The 19,785-nt window shown below is 40.8% G+C and overlaps 1 protein-coding gene across 2 annotated transcripts in view; it reads left to right on the top strand.

Moving 5' to 3' along the window:
- The first annotated feature begins 252 nt into the window (after positions 1-252).
- LOC307138098 (nectin-2) overlaps positions 253-19,785 on the top strand; it is an 82,515-nt gene continuing 62,982 nt past the window's right edge. Inside the window, exon 1 of one of the 2 annotated variants that reach the window (XM_079836238.1) lies at positions 253-705. In XM_079836238.1, the coding sequence (XP_079692364.1) occupies positions 657-705 (49 nt within the window). In that variant the 5' untranslated portion in view covers positions 253-656. The remainder of the gene's footprint in view (positions 706-19,785) is intronic. The other variant, XM_079836239.1, reaches the window with a different exon arrangement.

Below are 19,785 nucleotides of genomic sequence, written 5' to 3'. Positions count from 1 at the left end.
AGCCTTATTCAGCGTCGGAACTTTATAATACGAAACATGAGGACTGTTAAATGAAATTATGACAATTCAGGTCTTGTTCGGAGGGAATTATATTTCAGTTGCCTGAAACTGAAAGGAGTATAATGGTCAAAAACCTCCTTGATTCTGGAAAGTACCGAGCCTCTTCTGAATTTTAGGTGACTTTAAATGCAGCGTGACGTGCGGCATGACATCACACGACTGTGTCCAATGAGCTCCGCGCTCCTGATAGAGTTTCACCAGAGTCTGATCCCAGGGCGACAGGTTTGAGACTCCACCGTCTGAGGCTGAGAAACCTAGAACTCACTTACCGGATATTTATTCACCTGTAGGACGCTTCTTACCTGGCCGCCGGACGCCGCGACGCAGTTTCTGAGGACATAAGCGGTCCATACGAGTTAAAAGGGAACTCGGACGCTAGATTGTAAACCAACTCAAGAGGGACGAGCTGAACAGGCTACAGCGACGCACCTTAACATTAAGTTTCTCTTCTCGATCATTGAAAGAAACTAGAGGAACCACATAAGTTTCTCCCTCCATCTGACTGTCTCGGTTGTTTTTACGCGATTCGGTGCCGAGTTCAAGCGGACAACAGATCATTTTTAAAAAGGTGGACTGTCCACCCTTCCCTCCCTCCGATGAACATGCCAGGACTGTTAAGCGCACTCTTTCTCCTATTTATTCAAGGTAAGACATTATAATCTTTAAATAAACAGTAAAAGGAATATCACTGTGCTCTTTCACTTTCATTCAAATGGACTCAATAAAAGTGCCAGTCGGGGATAGAAATCCTTATCTAAATCGTGCGCGCGCTTCTCTCACTGAACTCTAACTACACGACTATATTCATCTTAAAATAAATGTATTAACCAGGCCAGTGTTTTGCAGTACGAGGGAAAATAACTTTACCGGTTTGGTTATTCATCTAGTTTCGTTCCCTGGAGATAGTATGACTTTGGTTTCGATAAGCGCCATGTTTCTCTAGGTGTGGCCTTGGGAAGTGCTTTTTTTCCTCATACGTGTTGACAGGTGTGTTTGTTTGCGAAACTATGGACCTTATCCAGTCGTCCTTGAGTGCTCTCTCTCTCTCTCTCTCTCTCTTGCCACATTTCTCTCTGTTTTGAGTCCTTTTCTCCGTTCACATCATGTCATATTATTTCCAGCTGAAAGGACATGTAAATCAATCCATCACGCAACAGTGTGACTCGGACGTTATACACGTATATATATATAAATGTTGGTTTCAACTTAGTATTATTTTAGTCTTATCTTTTAAAACTATTAAAATAAATTAAGACACAACATATTGTTGAATTGTTATTTTATTTGGCCGAAAATCAATACATTTACCTGTATATCGCAGAGCTGTTCATATCATAGGCTGACGTCACCGCCTGGTGGTTCGTCATATTTCTTTACACGCTTCACCTCGTGCACTTTAGCTCCTTTTGATCGTATATTCAGCAGCTCCTCGGTGTCTTTGCAGTTTAATTATTCAGTGGCCGTGTCACAGTCCGCAGGTGCACAACACCTGACAGCGAGCGAGCAGAGCTGGTGTGTGTGTGTGTGTGTCAGGAAAAACTGTTGCTTGAGTGTCCACACACTCTAAAAGATCTTAAGACATTTTACATGTCGAAATTCTACAATAAAAGCCATGGATAGTCTTATATATGGCATATTTGTATTATATAGGATAATACATTATGTATTATGAGGATATGATGTGTCAAAGCTTTGTGACATCACAGGATGCAGTACTTTGTACAAAAAAACCATCAAAAAACAAAACAATTTACTCCTTTAACTTATTCATGGTCTGGTCCTCTTCTGCCTGGGCCCATTTCACAGTACATCGGCTGCACTTCACGAGGAAAACTAGAATAACGAAACAAAGGATTTGTTTTATTTATGAACAGAGCAGCGGAAGAAGGGGTCATGATTGCCTCGCTTAAGCGAACAGTATAAACAGGCCTTGTGTGTGTGTTTTTTTTCCCCCTTCCCCATCGCATCCGTTTAGTTCAGTGTCCTGGGAGCTTTTGCCTTTATACACAGCAGTTGTGAAATATTTTAAGGGTCAAAGCATTGTTTTGTGCGCTCGACTCAGTGGCCCCTGTAGACTCATTTTCATTGCGTGCCTTTTAAAAAACAATCAGACCAACTTCAAGCACACCAATATACAGTAGGACTAAAAGCTTTATTTTAATAACCTCATTATTGCTTTTTAAATTCAGAGCTATACGGGCAGGAAGTGGGTTTAACTAGTTTTATGATTATAAAACTTAAGCCAGTTCATCTTTCTAGTTCCAGACTGAAATGTAGGCTACAGGGAGCAGAGATCTGCACAATAGCAGCTACTGATTGTGTTATAATACCCTCCTAGTGAACACGGGTCAAAAAATGCTTGAACCCGTTGCCATGGAGACGCTGTGTTTTCATTGAAAGCCAGGGTTAGGGGGGCTACTGTAGCGGCGTCTCTGGCTGAATGCATCAAGTGGTGTGTGTGTGTGTAAGAGAGGAGGAGGAGGAGGGGGTTGGGGAAAATGTTAGGCTGTTGTGATGATGGAGGCGGAGGCCAAGATGACCTTATTCTAAACTGTGTGAGTACAGACGCACACTAACAAGCACACACAGCGATTTGGACAGCGCTAGCTCAAGTGGGTTAAACAGTGAAGAAGTGTTGAGTAAACAGGCAAAAGGGTCTCCGTTGTCTGCCGTTTCCAGAAACCCAGGAGCATTCAAACAAAAGTTAAACTGTCTCAGAAGGTTTTCTGCTACCATCGTCTCCTGTTTCTTTCCCTCCCTTCCTCTCTTTTTTGTGTCCCTTGCCGTTCTTATCCGCTTGCTTTTGTTTGAGCGATGATTGTCATTGGTGTATTCAAATCCCCCCCCCACCTCACCCTGACCTCAAGGCCACGCTGTTTATTAGCGTCTGAGCCGGTGAAAGAACGTGGGAGGAGGTGTAGCAGTAGACCGAACGGAAAGACTGTGGAAAGAACATTGATTTAAAAATACTTAATTCCTGCAAAAACTCTTTCACAAGGTTATCAGTCGGTACACTCTTTAAAATAAAGGTTTCAAAGGGGGGTTTTCACAGTGGGATTTTGGGGTTCTCCAAAGAAACTTTTAGTAAACAACTCTTAAAGAACCATTTTTTTTCTTAAATATGAAGAATATTTGAATAATCTAAAGAACCATTTTTTGTATAGTGGAAAGGTTCCATGGATGTTAATGGTTCTTCATGCATACCTTTTAAAAGTAAAAACAAATAAAGTTGTGAGAATTAGGGTGTGTTCACAGACTTCACACTTGTAGTTCAGTTCCTTGGTTCATTTGGTTTGGACCAAAAATTCTCCAAACATTTAGTCCTGGTCCGCTTAGCATTCAGATTGGCGTTTTTTATCACCGAACCTAAAGGAATAGGGATACGTTCACAACCTGATTGGTCTGCCTTTATGACGTATTGCCTCTTTTGAGACAGAACTTACCGAACATCAAAAACAATGCTGTGTGCTGGGCTAAATGTGCTCGTTGTATGTGCGTAGCTTACATATGATGGTATTTTGACCAGCTGAGAACTCGTGAAGAGCTTATAAAATGTGTAAACTAGCACACAAACAATCTGCTGCGAGGAGACGCGGTTCTGATGCCTGTACTGAACTGTGATGGCAACATCACAACTGTGACGAGAAAAAACAGATATGCTTATGCATTCTGTCCTTTTTTTAGGGTCTCATCTTCCTGTTTTTGGTTAATTTACATGTCTTTGGTCCATATGTAATCAGAACCGCACCAGAGTTTGTTTGGAAGAGGACAGAGGCCCATCTTTTCAGCGGGCTCGCCCCGGTCCGCTTGTTTGCTGTGCACCAGGGTTCGGATGAGAGCGTTCGCAATTATTCAAATGAACCGCACTAACAGCGCAATCGCACCAGGGTTCGTTTTAATCGAAGCAAACATGCCAAGTGTGAACACGCCCTTAATGCCTGTTGCAGTCTTTGATCTTGAAATTAGCTGATGGTAAATAAAATGCAGCGCATATCTTTTGTTAAATTTGCATATAGCGTAGGAATTGAAGATCGCATTTCGTTTTGTGGAGACTCATTTATGTGGGCAAGTGTAAATGGAACCGTCTTAACCAATTAGATCGCTATCCTTCCAGTAAAAACACATGATGTGACCAGATGTAAACAGGCCCTTAATGAGTGAATATAATGGGGTTTTCCTCTCAACATGGTTGTCCAGAGACCGTTAAAATGCTGTGTGTGCAGGTGAAGGGAGCCATCAGTGATTGCGGATCTCTCTTTCTGGTTGCTTGTAGAGATAAGGCTGGATGAGTGTAGGGGGATTTGTGGATGGGGGAACCAAAGCTTTTAACACTTGTCGCAAGTCTGTGTTTGACATGCAGCTCTGGGAATGAAGTCTGCCGAAATCAATGACTGACCTTGTAATTAACATCAACCTGCACTAATACGGGCACTGGAGGTTTTCCCACCAAGCTTTGTACGATATCCATGGAACACAACGGAGTCTGAGTGACAGGCGAAATATAATATAAGTAACTTTTGTAGTCAGAATTATTTTCAGGATCGCTTTTTCTTTGTTCAAAAGTGGAGCTAAAATGAATCTCGCCTGGTCCTCGAAGCACTTAGAGGACAAGGCTCTTTCAAGCATTTATTTTCTGACTGCCTCGCTCTATTCTTGTCACTTTCTTTCTCTCACTCCGCGCTCACTGGTTCAGCAGATGTCAGATCTCAGAATGCTTTTACGGTATTAGAGATTCATGGGGTTGATATGTCCAGTTAATTGGTCCTCATATTTTAGTCTTTCGCCTGGTGATGGAAAGCCAACCGACCATTGTGGCTTTGACAAGATGGTGTGAACTGAAACAAGTGGCACGGAGGAATGAGAAAGCAGGGTTCTGCTACTGCTGTGGTTTACCATTTACTTAGAAAAGTGTCATGTGATCTCGTGGTGAAAATGTTGCTGTTTTTATGCATCTAAAAAGGCTGATAAAACCTGATTCAGCGAGACAGACACACACACACACAAACAAAAGGCAGTGTGTTATCACACCCCATGCTGGCTGAGTTTACCCCCTTGCCCTATTGCATGCTGGGAGATCAGTGACCCTCCAGGGGCCAGTAGCCAGTTGCTCCGAATAGTTATATGTGGTTGTCAGATTGATATAGGAATTTTGAGAGTTGCAGATTGCTGTAGTAGGTCATGCCTACTCATAGGGAAAATGATCACAGATCTGCCTTCTTTAAAATGAAGCCAAATGGCATAAAAAGGAATAGAACATGATGAGCGTCCGGCCCCTCTAGACAGAATGCCATCCAGTTAGTTTTATGATTAACATTGCAACCCTGAAGGTTTTTGGGATGCTGTGGCTCTTCTGTTTGGTTCGTTGGCTCCATATTCACTGAGCTTAGGTTAGTCATGAACTTGATAGAAACGGGTTTTAAATTAGTGGATTAGTTCAACCAGAAATCACATTTGTCATTTCACTCTCATGTTCCACATTGACTTTCATTTTCCATAAAATAAAAAAGTAGATATTTAGAAAAATGTCCAAGCTGCTCTATTATGCAACCAAAGCAGGCCAAAAATGACAAAAAGCACCTTTTAAAGTGGCTATATTCAAAGTCTACTTAAACAATACAATAACTTTTGTTCATTTAATGAATAGTTTGAATCAGACTGCTCTGTATAACTACTAGCATCAGCAGAACATAAAATGGGTAAAATGTGCATAAAATGGACATTAAAACTGCAATATACCCAAATGAATCCATGACAAATCAGAAACCCCCTTGAATTAGGGGGACAGAGGGATGTGCCCCCTACAAATTTGGGATGAGATGAAACTGTTAATATTACGATCAATATCATAAAGAAACTTTCTTCTTTCTTAAATTGAAATGAGATGCCTACTGAGTGTTTCTAACACATGCAGATACTTTTATCATTTGAGGCAGAAACATCAGATGACGAAGTAACTGAAAGGCTTCTTTTCTTTTAGTGGAATGAGCGTGTATGTCCTAAGAGGTTCACTGAGGGAGGGACGAGGGGGGTGAAAGTGTTTTTGATTCCTTAGGATTTTTTAAAAGCACACTCGTGCTGTCTCATGAATTTAGCATGCCGGTGGTTTCAGGACTCCTCGCTGCGAGCGCCCTCGCACACTGGGCACAACGGAATGTGGAGAGACGAGGTTACGTGAAAGGACGTGTCTGGCTGGGTAGCGGTGCCTCAGAATATCGACATAGGCGACACTTGAACGCTTATGTAGCTATTCTGTACTTGAAGAGTTGCATTATATTATGAGTAATGCTCCTACATGCTCCATTTAATGTCATTTTAGACGCATACACACATGCCTGTTCACATCAAGAACGAGAATAATAACGTTCTGCTTATTTTAAGCGACCCTATTCTCATACACTTGGAACAATTGTTAAAACTTGATCGTTATAGTTATCATCCTCCTTGGTGTGAACGGGCTTTTAGTTATTAATTGTATCATTATGTTATGCTCCACCAGAGGGAAAATTAAAACCGCTGTCTGTGACGAACCATGTGACCTTCGGTAGCCCGGTCATCATTCACAAATCACGCAGGAGACAATCTTCCTCTTATTAGCTTCGGTTTCTCACTCACTCTTTTATGAAGTGTCTGTGATACTGTTTAAAAGATTGTCCTTCCTCCGCCCCCCTCCCTTTTTTCTCACTGTCCTTTGCGTGTCCATCTGGAGTCGGCTCGCCAGAGGCAGACAAGGAAGCGAGGCTTTGCTCTATTGATCCTGTATCGATTAGCAAGGCGAGCGATGCCCTTGCGAGTCGACACGGCTTATTGAAGACGTTAAGCCTCTGCCCTGTCGGACTGACATCGCTGTGATATATAGTCCCACATTTCCAGAGGACATCTGATGTGATGACTTGGCTATCTTCTCTTTTTTTTTATTCACTCTTTGCTTTCTCTTATATTCCCACCACCCTTTTTTCACTTTCACATCCTTTTCACACTCTTAATCCCTGCACTCAGTTGTAGTTAGCGATGACGTTGGCGCCCGTTTGCCCTTGTCTTTCACTCTCTTTTCCTCTCCTCCTCTTCCTGAGCGGCTTGCACCTGGTCCGCAGGATGTCGTGCCAGTCCATGTCGTGATGGAAACCGGACTGGATCCTATCCAACCAGAAATGGCCTCGTTTTTTTTGTGTGCAGCCTCATTCCAGACCAGATACAGTAACTACAGCACAGTCACAGCAAGCTGAATTATCTTATTCCTGTAAGTGAGCGGCACAGCGCTCCTCAGAGAACGCTAATGTCATTAGCATGCCCACTGTAGCCAGCTGTCAGAGAAAAACAGCAGTGACCTTTAAGATAATTTTGCCCGTCCCCTGTGAGTTCTGTTGGGTACATTTGGTGAATGCGAGTGTATGTTCTCTGTAGTATTTTATAAGGTCAGCGTATTTGAGGAAATACTGTAAAATAACTAAGAGTGTGTGAATCACCCAAATTAAGTTCTCCTGAGATTGTTCTCCCAAGGAGAAATGGAGCTTGTCTAGGTGACTCTTACGAAGTTTACAGTTTCACTGTAAGTGACCCTCGGTGTATGGAGGAGATAGAAATGGCTCATTCTAAGGTAATAAAAACATAACAGTACTAGGGATGGGCAACAGTGATCAAGTACTCCAGTATATCTGCATGACGGAGACGCCCCGCCCCCGAGTACTCGAGTACACATTTCTTGAGACCTATCGATGATCGAAATGAGAAATTGACAAATTCCCATTCCCAAACGGTACATTATGTAAGGTCTTTATACTCCACTGAAAACATAGTTATGTATATTATATTTAATTTCTGTCAATATCCTCATAAAAACTATACACTGAACCTTTAACCGTTCCATTCCATGCTGATCCGGCCCAGCTGGTATGGATATGGTTTCATTTTCCACTGTGGGTCTGATAACAGAGTTCTTTGGAATGAAATACAAATGTGTTAGTCGTTGTCTTGGTAACGCAAGAGTTTACAGATGATATGAGATGTAAATAGTGACCTTGTTATGGAGGATGAATTTACTCTTTCCCCGCCAACATTTTTGACATTTCATGGCCCCTAATATTTTGAATATCTGAACATGCAATATAACAAAAGAAAGAACAGACCCTCTGCTTTTAAGATAGTTTTATTCTAGCTTGCATTCTTTTTTATCATCACTTGAATGTGGGTTAGTTTCATAAAAAAAGCAACATTTTTGGCATTTTGTGCATCCAGATCAAAACATAGATGGTGTAAAAGAGTTCATCAACACCCCCAAAGCTTCACAGTCCTATAGCTCGTCCTGGGTCGACATTATATTCAGTAACATTAGGGTGTTGATGATCGCGTTAGTTTATGTATGTATATGATTACATATGATATGGCTTGTTTCTGCAACTTCTTCGCATGTGTTTAGTAAGGAGATTCTCTACTCTTTCAAAAGAAGGTGGGATAGCACCCTTATATATAACAGTGAAAACACGGAAATCTAGAAAATTCAGTGTTTGTCGGGGAAAGAGTTAAATTGTCTGTAGAAAGTCATGGAGGTTCAGAACATGACAGAATGATCAGTTTTGGTTGAACCTTTCCCTAAAGCCTCATTTTAACAAACAACATTCAAACATACAATTAACATTTAGTTAGGTATGTTTGCCGAACAATCTTCTTTGTTTTCTTCTCGTTTTCTTCTGACCTCTGATCCTCATTGTGTTTCTCCAGACTTCCCTCTGTGATGTTTTCTTTTGTCTCATTCTTTAGCTCCTGTCAGCCATTTAATAAACGAGCACAGTCCATCCTCCTACCAGTCTCCCTCTTCCTCTTTATCCCTCGTTTCTCACTTCTTCCGTCTTGAGGATTCCGTCCACTTAACGGGTCTATCCGACTGCTGGGATGTTCAGTCTGTCACTCTCCAGCGACCTTCTTCCCCCTCTCTCTGACTCATTATTCCTCTAGTCATGTCTTTTTCTTTCTTATTTCTCTTCCTCAGCTTGGTTGTTGTTCTGCTGTTTCTTGTTCTTTGTTCTGGACTTTGGCTGGATGTTGTTTAATCTAGTTTGCTTTGTAAAACCAGGACAAGTCAGAATACTGTGTTTCTGTGCTGTGTTTGCAGTTATTATTATGACAGGAGAACCCAGGCATGTTTCTCGTTCCTGATTTACCTTTCATGTAAAATCATTCTTTCAAATGCAACCAGTCTATTTCTCTCTAATATTTGGATGCAGTCATGTCTTCTGTCCTTTCCTTTCTCCTCTAAAAGGAGTCCTTGTTTCTGCTCCCAATCACACCATTTCTCTCAAAATTGGGTCTGGCCTCTCTTTCCTTCTCCCAGTAGTCTCTCTTTTTTGGTTCATGAAGGTTAAATCAGTGAAACGGCTCATTCTCCGTTGAAAGAGAAAAACACATGTGGAGATGGCAGAGAACACCATTTGGGGTTTCAGTTAAAGGTCAAAATACTTGTAAGAATCAGTGAGAGAATTCACTGACACCTGTGACACAAACAATAGATTCTGAGCAGGTGACGCATTTGCTAGATTTACTTTAAGCTATTGTTAGATGGTTCACATGGAAATGTACATTCAGTAATGGTGTTTCGGTCTGTTTTTGAAGAAATATTTAAAGCGAATGAATCATTCTTTTTGGTGCAGTAGCTTAAAGAATCTAAACGATTCTGCCCTTTTACTGAACAAAAGTGTTTTGCGTCTCAGTTGTCATCACAAGGGAAGTTACTTACTTAAGGATGTTGACAAAATGGAGGAAAGAATAAATCTGCTTTGTAATTTGTAAAAAAAAAAAAAAAAGAAATAAATCACATTATTTCTACAACACTTAATAATTGTTACTCTGTAACACTCATAAAATACAAAAATACACTGACTTCCACTACATACTGATGAACGAATAATTGAATGAATTCTAGTTTGCAGGGGCGCTGCTAGCAATTTTGGGCCCTATGAAAGAATTTGATGTTGGGCCCTCTACCACACCAAACTAGCTATCCAAAATCTTTGTCTGCAATTTAATAATACTGACCAATTAAGCTCCGCTCGCTCAACCCAGAATGCCCCCATTGGCTGATGAAACATTGATTAAAATTAAGATACAATTTATAGAAAACAAAACTTAATGAAGTGGTCACAATCATGTCTGATCAACTCATTTATCTTATGATGTGTCCTATCTCATGCTGTTCACTTTTCATAATCGACATAGATTGACAACATAGACATAAAAAAAAAAAAAATTATAATATTTAAACATAAATATAAAAATAAATACCTTAATGGCTGCAACAATTATAGCACAGAGAATTTTCATGTCGGAGTGGGATATGAGCGAACGTAGTTTTACCGGTGAGCGTGAGCGGGTCATGAGTGGAGCGTTTTGCTGGATTTTGCCGGAAATACGGCATCATTTTTTAATATTTGTAACTCTTTGGTAGATTATACATTTATAATACATTACTAGTACTGTTACTACTAATAAAACCGATCTCTGGGGGCCCCAAAAGTGTGTGGGCCCCATAGAATCGTCCTAACTTCCCCCCCCCCCCTTAGCTGCGCCCCTGCTAGTTTGGCTGATAATGTTCCTCATTTTTAAGTTCAAATCAATCAAAATCATCACTGCAAGCTTACGCCACACTACGCAACAGTACAGTTCAGTTGCTAAAGATGGTAGATGCATTATTATAATCAGTCCTTCCAGAAAAATGCGGCTTTTTTTTGTGATTGTTGCGGGCAAAAATCCTTGATTATGCGGCACGTTTTCTTAAAAAATGCGATGAAAAATGCGGGATATTTATGCAATTTTATGCAATAAAATTGCGGGAACTTGCAAAAACTGGGGTTTGATGAGAAAGAGGAAAAAAAGCACTACATCACAGAAAGTGCTGGAATATTTAAGTTCTCATCTTGTTTTATTGAAGACCTTAATAATGGCTCAAATTTACAAAACATTTAGTCAATCAAGTTCTGTAGCTTTACAAAAGGAATATGCTACAACTTCTGAAAAAATTTATAAATAACTTCCTGTTTTACAGATGTCGCTATACAAAACAGACATTTCAGTGCTTCCAATGCACAAAGTGCAATCTCTTAAAGGGTTAGTTCACCTAAAAATGAAAATTCTGTCATTAATGACTTCCCTTTATGTTGTTGGACACAAATTAAGATATTTTAGTTGAATTCCGATGGCTCAGAAAGGCCTCCATTGGCACAATGTACACTCTCAAGACCCATAAAAGGTAGCCTACTAAAGACGTCGTTACAAAGTCCATCTCACTACAGTGGTTCTACAATAACTTTATGATGCGACGATAATAGTTATTGTGTGCAAAAAAAACTAAATAACGACTTATATAGTGATGACTGATTTCAAAACACAGCATCATGATGCTATGAATCATCGAGTCGATTCATGATTCGGATCGCGTGTCAAACTGCTGAAATACGTGACTTTGGCGATCCAACCCGCTGAATCGACTCATTGATTCATAACACTTCAAACCGCTGAATCAACTCATTGATTCATAACGCTTCAAACCGCTGAATCGACTCATTGATTCATAACGCTTCAAAGCTTCATGATGCTGTGTTTTGAAATCAGTCAGCACACAGGGAAACTGCTTTGCTCTTTTGCTGTTATTTTTGTTGGCCAATGGGAGTTTGTGCTTCATCATGGTTTCACCGGTATCTATGGTTTCTCCACGGGGTTTGAAGCTTTTCGATGACGTTCGCGTCGGGTAATCACGTCACTTCAAAACGTTCCCATGGCAATAGGCGGAAATGGCGGCTCTTGTGTGAAGTAAACGAAAATTTTTCAACTTTCTGCTAATATATATGACTTTTTTTGCAACGAAAATGCGGGGATTATGAAATCATGATAGCCCCGCATATTTTGCACGCGGAAATAGGCAATTTATGCGGCGAAAGTGCGGCGTATTTGAAAAAATGCGGCCCCCGCATGAATATGCGGACTTGGGCTGATTATGCGTTAAATCACGCGATCGCATAATTGCGTTTTTCTGGAGGGACTGTATAATGCATTATTGTATTGTTTGTATTGAATTCCACTCTAAATTACATATAATTATTCATTAACATATAGTACCTGTCAGTCACAGCTCAGTTCATCAGTGATGAGTAAGGGGAACATGAAATGGTGACCATGGAGGAACAGAGGAGCCATTGTGTTTGTTCCCCACCTCTTCTAGAATCACACTGCCTTTCAAACAAGTGTGTGTGTGTGGCGGGGGGACTAAAGAAAGCCTCTCATTGTTCTCTCAGCCGTGTCCATTCATACAGGTAAGTGATATAGCAGCGTCGGAGGATCCACCCTTCTCTTCCTCTGCTCTCTAGAGGACAGAAGAATGAAGAGAGGAGAAAATGTTCCTCACACTCTTATGAGGGGTGAATGGATAGTTTTCACCCTGACTCTCCTTTTTATGGCCCTCTGTGCTCCCCAAGAAGCAAAGCATGATGGGGAATAAAAGCGCTGACACAGTGGGTGAATTCCAAATGGCATTTTTGTGCCCTCGAAGGGCACTGCGGGAAAAGAGAACGCTATTTAGGGTCAATCTAAATTAAACTGAGCAGCTCAGTCCCTCAATTAGTGAAGGCTGTTAGTGAAGGGCACATGCCACATCTTCATGATTCATTTTAACCTCATTTTCTTATACATTTTGTTTGTACCAAGCAAAATGTGTTAACATTAATATTAGTTTATTTCTAATAAATGTATTTATATATTCTATATAATTTAAAATGGGCTCTGTAAGATATTTAAAAAGGTTTTTGAAAGAGGTCTCTAATGCTCACCCAGAAAAATAGCTTAATTTAAACAAAATATACATTCATTTTCTAAGGAAATATTCCATTGATAAATAAACTGATCCATGAATGCTGACTGGGTCTATGTATAGGGTGTGCTAAACGTCTAGATTATGAGATGACCTGCACCCTTCGGAGATAGTAAGGCATAGATCGAATTTTTATATGAAATATCCTTTGTGTATGGTGGTTGTGTGTTTTTTTTCATGCAGCTTTGTATGTGCACGCAAGCTTAACATCTTCTAGTATAACATTATGTACGAGTAGACGATTATGATATAAGTGTGATGTAAATTTGTTTTCAGTTTGTGAGCGATTCTTCTGTGCCATAACCAAGCCCTCAGGGCAACACGGGCCTGTGAGAGAACGGAAAAGAAAAGAACAGGAAAAAAGCCCCAGGCGGAGCAAGGGATGTAAAATCGACTCTAAGTGATTAGCATTAGAGCATTTTGATTAGGCAGAAATGCAGCTTAAAAGGGCAGAAATCTCTATTCAGCTTGTCTTCATCCCTCTGTCTCCCCTGGGAAAGATTGATCTGATTTGGATTATTAATAACATTAACTGTTACATATACATTTGGCAGATGCTTTTATCCAATAATACATATTATTAGTTCATGCGTTCCCTGGGAATCGAACCCATGACATTGTGTCGCAAGCAAACAGTTTGAGCTACAGGAATGCTAATACATTTGTGGAGCCAATGACCACCATTCACTTCCTGGTTTACCTTTCCTGAACATCTATACACTCCTCTTCCTCTTTCCCTCACGTCTTCCTTCCTTCCTTCCTTTACCTAAATGTGTGCTGGTATACCACTCCTTCCTGTCTGTCAGTCTTTCTGTGTGTGGGGGAGGTCTATGTGTCCCAGGTTGTAGTGTCCTAGTTTTTCTCTCCTGGTCTCCCTCGCTCCCTTCACAGTGTTTATTTATTTAGATGCCGAGGGAGAGAGGGATGAATACATGGGTGGGTGAATGAAGGGATGGCTGATGGAGAAAGAGAGGTGTCAGGGAGCGAGAGAGAAAGATTGATATTTTAACATTCAGTGGAAGTGTGGCTGACAAACGAGCAGCTCTCGCACAGAGGCTATGCAAACGCGTTTTCTGGTGGATTTCGAGCATTTGAAATGGATTTGTTCAAACAACCTTATTGAGCTGCGTGGTTATTATTTTCTCACCTTGTGTGAGAGATTTTACTTGATGTCATTCCTGATAAGCCGAAAAGAGCAGATGAAACAAATCTCCCTTCTTTAGCATTCTGCATTTCTCCGAGATCCACTCGTTCAGTCCTTCGCTTTGATGAGAACTCGAACTGCAAAACTGAAAACCTTTGTGCGTGGATGGTCCCTGGCAGCACTTACGCAGTTGAAGTAGTTTCTAGCTAGCAGTCGAATAATGTAGGTGTTATTTAAAGTCGACGTGAAATTGAAATGAATCTTATTTTTGTCTTAATGCACTTTCCTGGTCTTATTGTGAATAATTAATCAGCGCCGGTATGTAGCAAATCTAGTATGATAAAATCAAACTCCTTTTATCTCATTAAATATCCCATTTCACTCTGAAATCACATTATGGAAGTTAAATGGGTTTCGAAGGACAATTTCCAATTCTTGTCGACTTTGATGCATATTTGTAATTATGTATTAAGGGGTTTGCTGTGATTATCAAAGTACAACTTTTTAAAAATTAGCTTAAATTAGTGTTAATGCTAATCTTGCTGATATAGCGGTTATCTCCCGGAATTCAGTGCATGTATGTATGAATAAATTAATTAGTGCATGGAAAGGTGGACTGCAGAAAGAGATGGATGATGAGAGATGAGAACAGATGGAAAGAAGAAGAACGACAGTGTGAGCATAACCTTACACCTGGTGCACTATAATGGAGTTAGACAGGGTTAAATAGTCCACAGACACCGGTTGTGTGTGTGTGTGTGTTCATATTTTTCTATCCCGGTGGGGACTTCAACCTGAATGCACACCGACTCATGAGGACTGGTGAACCGTGGGGACCTAAATTGAGGTCCCCATGAGGAAACAAGCTTATAATCATAAAGAATAAGTTTATTTTGAAAATGTAAAAATGCAGAACGTTTTCTGTGATGGGTAGGGTTAGTGTAAGGGGATAGAATACAGTTTATACTGTATAAAAACCATTAAAGGGGTAGTTCACCCAAAAATGAAAATTAGCCCATAATTTACTCACCCTCAAGTAGGGTTGGGTACCGAAATCCGGTTCCAATATGGCACCGGTACTTATATAACCGGTATGTACCGGACCGAATCAGAACGCAGATTTCGGTTCCTCATTTCGGTGCCAAAATTCAAACGTGCTTTCGCGCTTTGGCTGAGCCAGAGACAGACGCTCAGCGCTTGTCACATCACAACTCATGACAACTATTCAGTGTTTTCAACGACATCATGTTTATTTCAGGTTTCAATGCTCATAAGTAGGCTACTAGCAAAAAACACACCCTGATGTCTATGAAAGCGGCAATGACAATCCTTTCAGACGATTATAATTTGACTAACGTTACATGTTTTATTCACATCAGATACATGCACATTATATAGTAACAATAGCGTTTACTCTGTTCTTCTTCCAGTTCACTGGTCACTTACTTTCACCGCCCATTGCGCTTTATAGATCAACTAACACACATTCACTCACACATTTGAACATCAGATAGTTCGTGACACAGTTAAGAAGTTTGTGAATATTTTGAATAAAAAGAAAAAACTAAATAAACCCGATACAGCTGAGCTGTCCGCGCTATTGCGGCTGCTGTGTGTCATGTGAGAAACATGACGCGTCGCCATGGAAACATTAAGACGATGCGTTCTAAAATATTTAGCCAGAGAATATGATCATATTTCAAAAAAGAGCTGAAGCTCGAAGCTGGTTAGTAGTAGAGATGCTCCGATCAGCATTTTTGGGGCCGATCACCGATTACCGATCATCAAGATCATGATCTGCCGATTGCCGATCACTGCCGATCACAGAATGGCAGGAGAATGGCAAACTTTTATCTATAATCTCGCAGAGTTTGCATCATAACTAACTCTAACTGAGTCAAGATCTTGAAGAACCAACAAGTGTTTATTTTAGAAAATGAGAACTTAAGGCTACTTAGGCCATCTTTCCCAAATAAATGTATATATTAAATGTATATAATTATCTCACTTAAATATTTGATCATGCAGTGCACTTTTGTTTTAAAAAACTATTTTTCAGGTAGGTCTAACATTAGTATTAAGATAAGAAATACCAAAGACATTTAATAAGAAATCAAATGTAAATTAATATTGGTCTTCCCTGAATAAATTAAATTAGTTTAATCCTTACACTTAAGGTTGCAAAAGTTAGTCATTCAAGAGCAGTGAGTGTCATAAAGGTTCAACACAAGACAAAGAGAAACTCAGAGACAGCAGCAGTTTATTCGACAGCTGTCACTTTAAGAGCGAACAAGGAGTACATACATTTGTGTGTATCTGACCATTTCAACGCAATTTGTACTCGCAAGCTTTTTGTGAGATGGCCTGTGTGTGTGTGTGTGTGTGTGTGTGTGTGTGTGTGTGTGTGTGTGTGTGTGTGTGTGTGTGTGTGTGTGTGTGTGTGTGTGTGTGTGTGTGTGTGTGTGTGTGTGTGTGTGTGTGTGTGTGTGTGTGTGTGTGTGTGTGTGACCGTGACTCTCCAGACCGTGCGCGCGCGTGCTGAGTTAACGTTTTTTTTTTAACACTGGCAAGACTTAAAAATAAATGCAAATGATAAACTTTAGTGACCATGCGATACTGCCTCGATTGTGCAAAGTGGCAAATCCTGTCAACTGTGCAGCTTGATTTTATTGCAGATGCGATGCGCTGATGTGAAGCCATTTGAGCATTTGCAAAGGGAGAGAGAGAGAGCGCGTGTTTGTGAACTTACATCCCACAGAAAGTTTTCAAATGACTGCGTAAGTTATTTAATATAGAAATATGAATTGTACCTCACCTTCAGCATTATAATTATTTTACCCGCGCTGGAAAGGGAATGAGACGGTGTCGCTGCATATCATGCCCTAGCTCTCACGGCAGGTGCGGGTTTTATGTGTCGTCAGCTGCGATCGGTTCATGAGATCGGCCTTTTTGGAGACCGCCGATCAACCATCCCAAAGCGATTATCGACCGATCGAGATCGGTTGCCGATCGATCGGAGCACCCCTAGTTAGTAGCATACCAAGAATACAGACTAGGCCTACTGCTGTTATTATTGTAATTAAGAGTTATATTAGGCTTGTTGTAGTTGGGTTAGGTGGCTTAGGTTTTACTGTGAATTTGTAAATAAGTCAATTATAATTTGTAAATAAGTAAATTGTGTTTTGTATTTATTTATATTTATACATTTAAGTATACATTAAACTTTTAATAAATGGTTCAATTTAAATAAAAAATAAATAAATAAAAAGCCATTTAATGTCATCCACCTCGTTTTGTGGCCTTTTTAAAAAAAAAAAGTATCGGTTCAGGCACCGTTTAGGCACCGGAACCGTTTTAAAAGTATCGGTTTGGCACCGGAATCGAAAAAAACCCAAACGATACCCAACCCTACCCTCAAGTCATCCTAGGTGTATATGATATTCTTTTTTCAGACGGAGTTATTACAAAAGTCCCGGCTAATCCAAGCATTAGAATTGGATTAATAGTTGCTCTGTTTTTGAAGTCCATAAAAAAAGCGCATCTGCCCATCAAAAAACGTGCTCCACGCGGCTCCGGGGTGTTAGTAAAGGCCTTCTGAAGCGAATCGATGCCTTTGTGTAAGAAAAATATCCATATTTAAAACTTTATCAAGTAAACTTTTGGCCGACCGCCTTCCCTGTTCAATTTATGGAAAAATTGTTGAAAGTTTCCCTGCCGATCGAAAGACTAATGCGACCAGATACGCTCGTCATGACGTCACGTACGCATCTTGAGTTTCACTTTCAACATTCAACACTTTTCCAAGGAAGGCGGTCGGCCGAAAGTTTACTTGATAAAGTTTTAAATATGGATACTTTTTCTTACACAAACGCATCGATTCGCTTCAGAAGGCATTTTTTAACACCCCAGAGCCGCGTGGAGCACGTTATTTGACGGACAGATGCGCTTTTTATGGACTTCAAAAACAGAGCAACTATTAATCCAATTCTAATGCTTGGATTTGCCTGGACTTTTGTAATATAACTCCGATTTTATTCGTCAGAAAGAAGAATGTCATATACAACTAGGATGACTTGGGGGTGAGTAAATTATGGGCTAATTTTCATTTTTGGGTGAACTATCCCTTTAAGTCTATGGAGAGTCCTCACAAAGATTGTGAACCAGACGTGTGCGCATTCAGGAAACAAAATGCTTGAGAAATGTCACCAGGAGTTCATGAATAAAGTTTTCTGTTATTGTTCGATTTTGGGTTAAAGTTGGTCTGTAGTAAAACTAATTAGCTTTAATTTAGTCCTGTTTACGTTGGTGAGTAAACATGCATGTGAGTAAAGGAGTTTAGATCTGAGATGCTGTAAAGAATGGCTCTTTGAACTAGCAAGTAAATATTTTGGTTCAGTTCTCTGCGGTTGAGAGATCAATCAAGACCGGCTGAAAGCAAAGCAAACAACGTAGCGTTTGTATGTTTAAGCGGCCATTATCAGTCAACAAATGCTTTGAAAGCGGTGAGAGGGAGATTCAGAGGCTGATGTGTGTGTTTGTATTCTAGTGTGTTTTTCAACATCTGATTCATCTCCTCTCAGTTTGATTCATTATTATCTTTCAGCCATTTGCTCTCTAGTGACCTGGGATGAGATAAACCCACTAACCGTGTGTGTGTCTCCATCTCCAGCGGTTACCGGAGACGCAAACTCCTAGGGGTGCGGTGGTGGGGGGGTTAACTTATCTGTTGCCATGGAAATGGTGTGTACCCCCCCCCCCCCCCCATCCGTCAGATGACCTCACACCCTTTAAGATGTTTGTGTGTGTGTGTGTATGTTTTGGCAAAGTAGATTTTCCTAATCTTTATGACTCATTGAAATACAAGCTGCACCGTGTGGCAGCAATTTGCGTTTGTGTGCACCCAGCCCGCAGTTTATCATTGAATTTGCTTCATGTACAAATGTTAGTTTAATTTTTTTCCTAAATGAATGTAAAAACAGCCCTGCTGCTCAAGCGAGGTGCCGTTTCTCCGACACTCGGCCTCAGATGGATGTGTCCTATTTCTCCTTGCTGCTGCGGCTGCCATGCCTTGACGGTGCAGCAGGGTCTGATGAGGACATTTGCACACACACACTCGCACACTTTCCTTTGGGTTCCTTCATCTTTGAACTCACACAGGCCCTTCTTGTTCCGAGTGTCAGAAAAAGGGAGCGAGAACGCGAGCGAGAGGAACTTCAGCTGTCTGAGGGAGTGAAAGACTCACTCAAGGGGAATGCAGAGCAGGTTACTTCAGCGACTGAGCTGAGCTCAACTCCATCTCTCGCTTTATCCCCCCCCCCTCTCTCCATATTTCATCTACCGCTCACCCCCACAGTGACCATCCACACACACACTCACACACACCACCCTGTGTCTGTTTCTCTCCTCCGCAGGGCAGTGTCTGTGAGCTGATGGCTGTGTCTCTGTGCAGATGTGATGGGAAACAGCTGTTGCATTTCTCTGCTTGCTCTCATTTTTTTCCCTCTCCCTCCTCCTGTTCCACCTCTTCTTATCCCTGGAAATAACAGGGTGATGGATTTACGACCCGTTTTTCGGGACTCTTCGTGTCCGGATCTTCTCTGGCTGATCATTCATATGATAAGCAGAGTTCTTTCACTGATCTGCTCTGGAATGTATTAGTCTCTGTGATTGAGGAGAAGCAGATGTCTTCTCTCTTCTTCCAGGTGTTGTTATAAATGTCTCCTTTAGGGGT

The sequence above is a fragment of the Gobio gobio genome (assembly GCF_949357685.1).
Source record: "Gobio gobio genome assembly, chromosome: 15".
NCBI classification, from domain to species: Eukaryota; Metazoa; Chordata; class Actinopteri; order Cypriniformes; family Gobionidae; genus Gobio; species Gobio gobio.
Note: the sequence above shows the minus strand (reverse complement) of the source record. Positions and strands in the feature narration are given on the sequence as shown.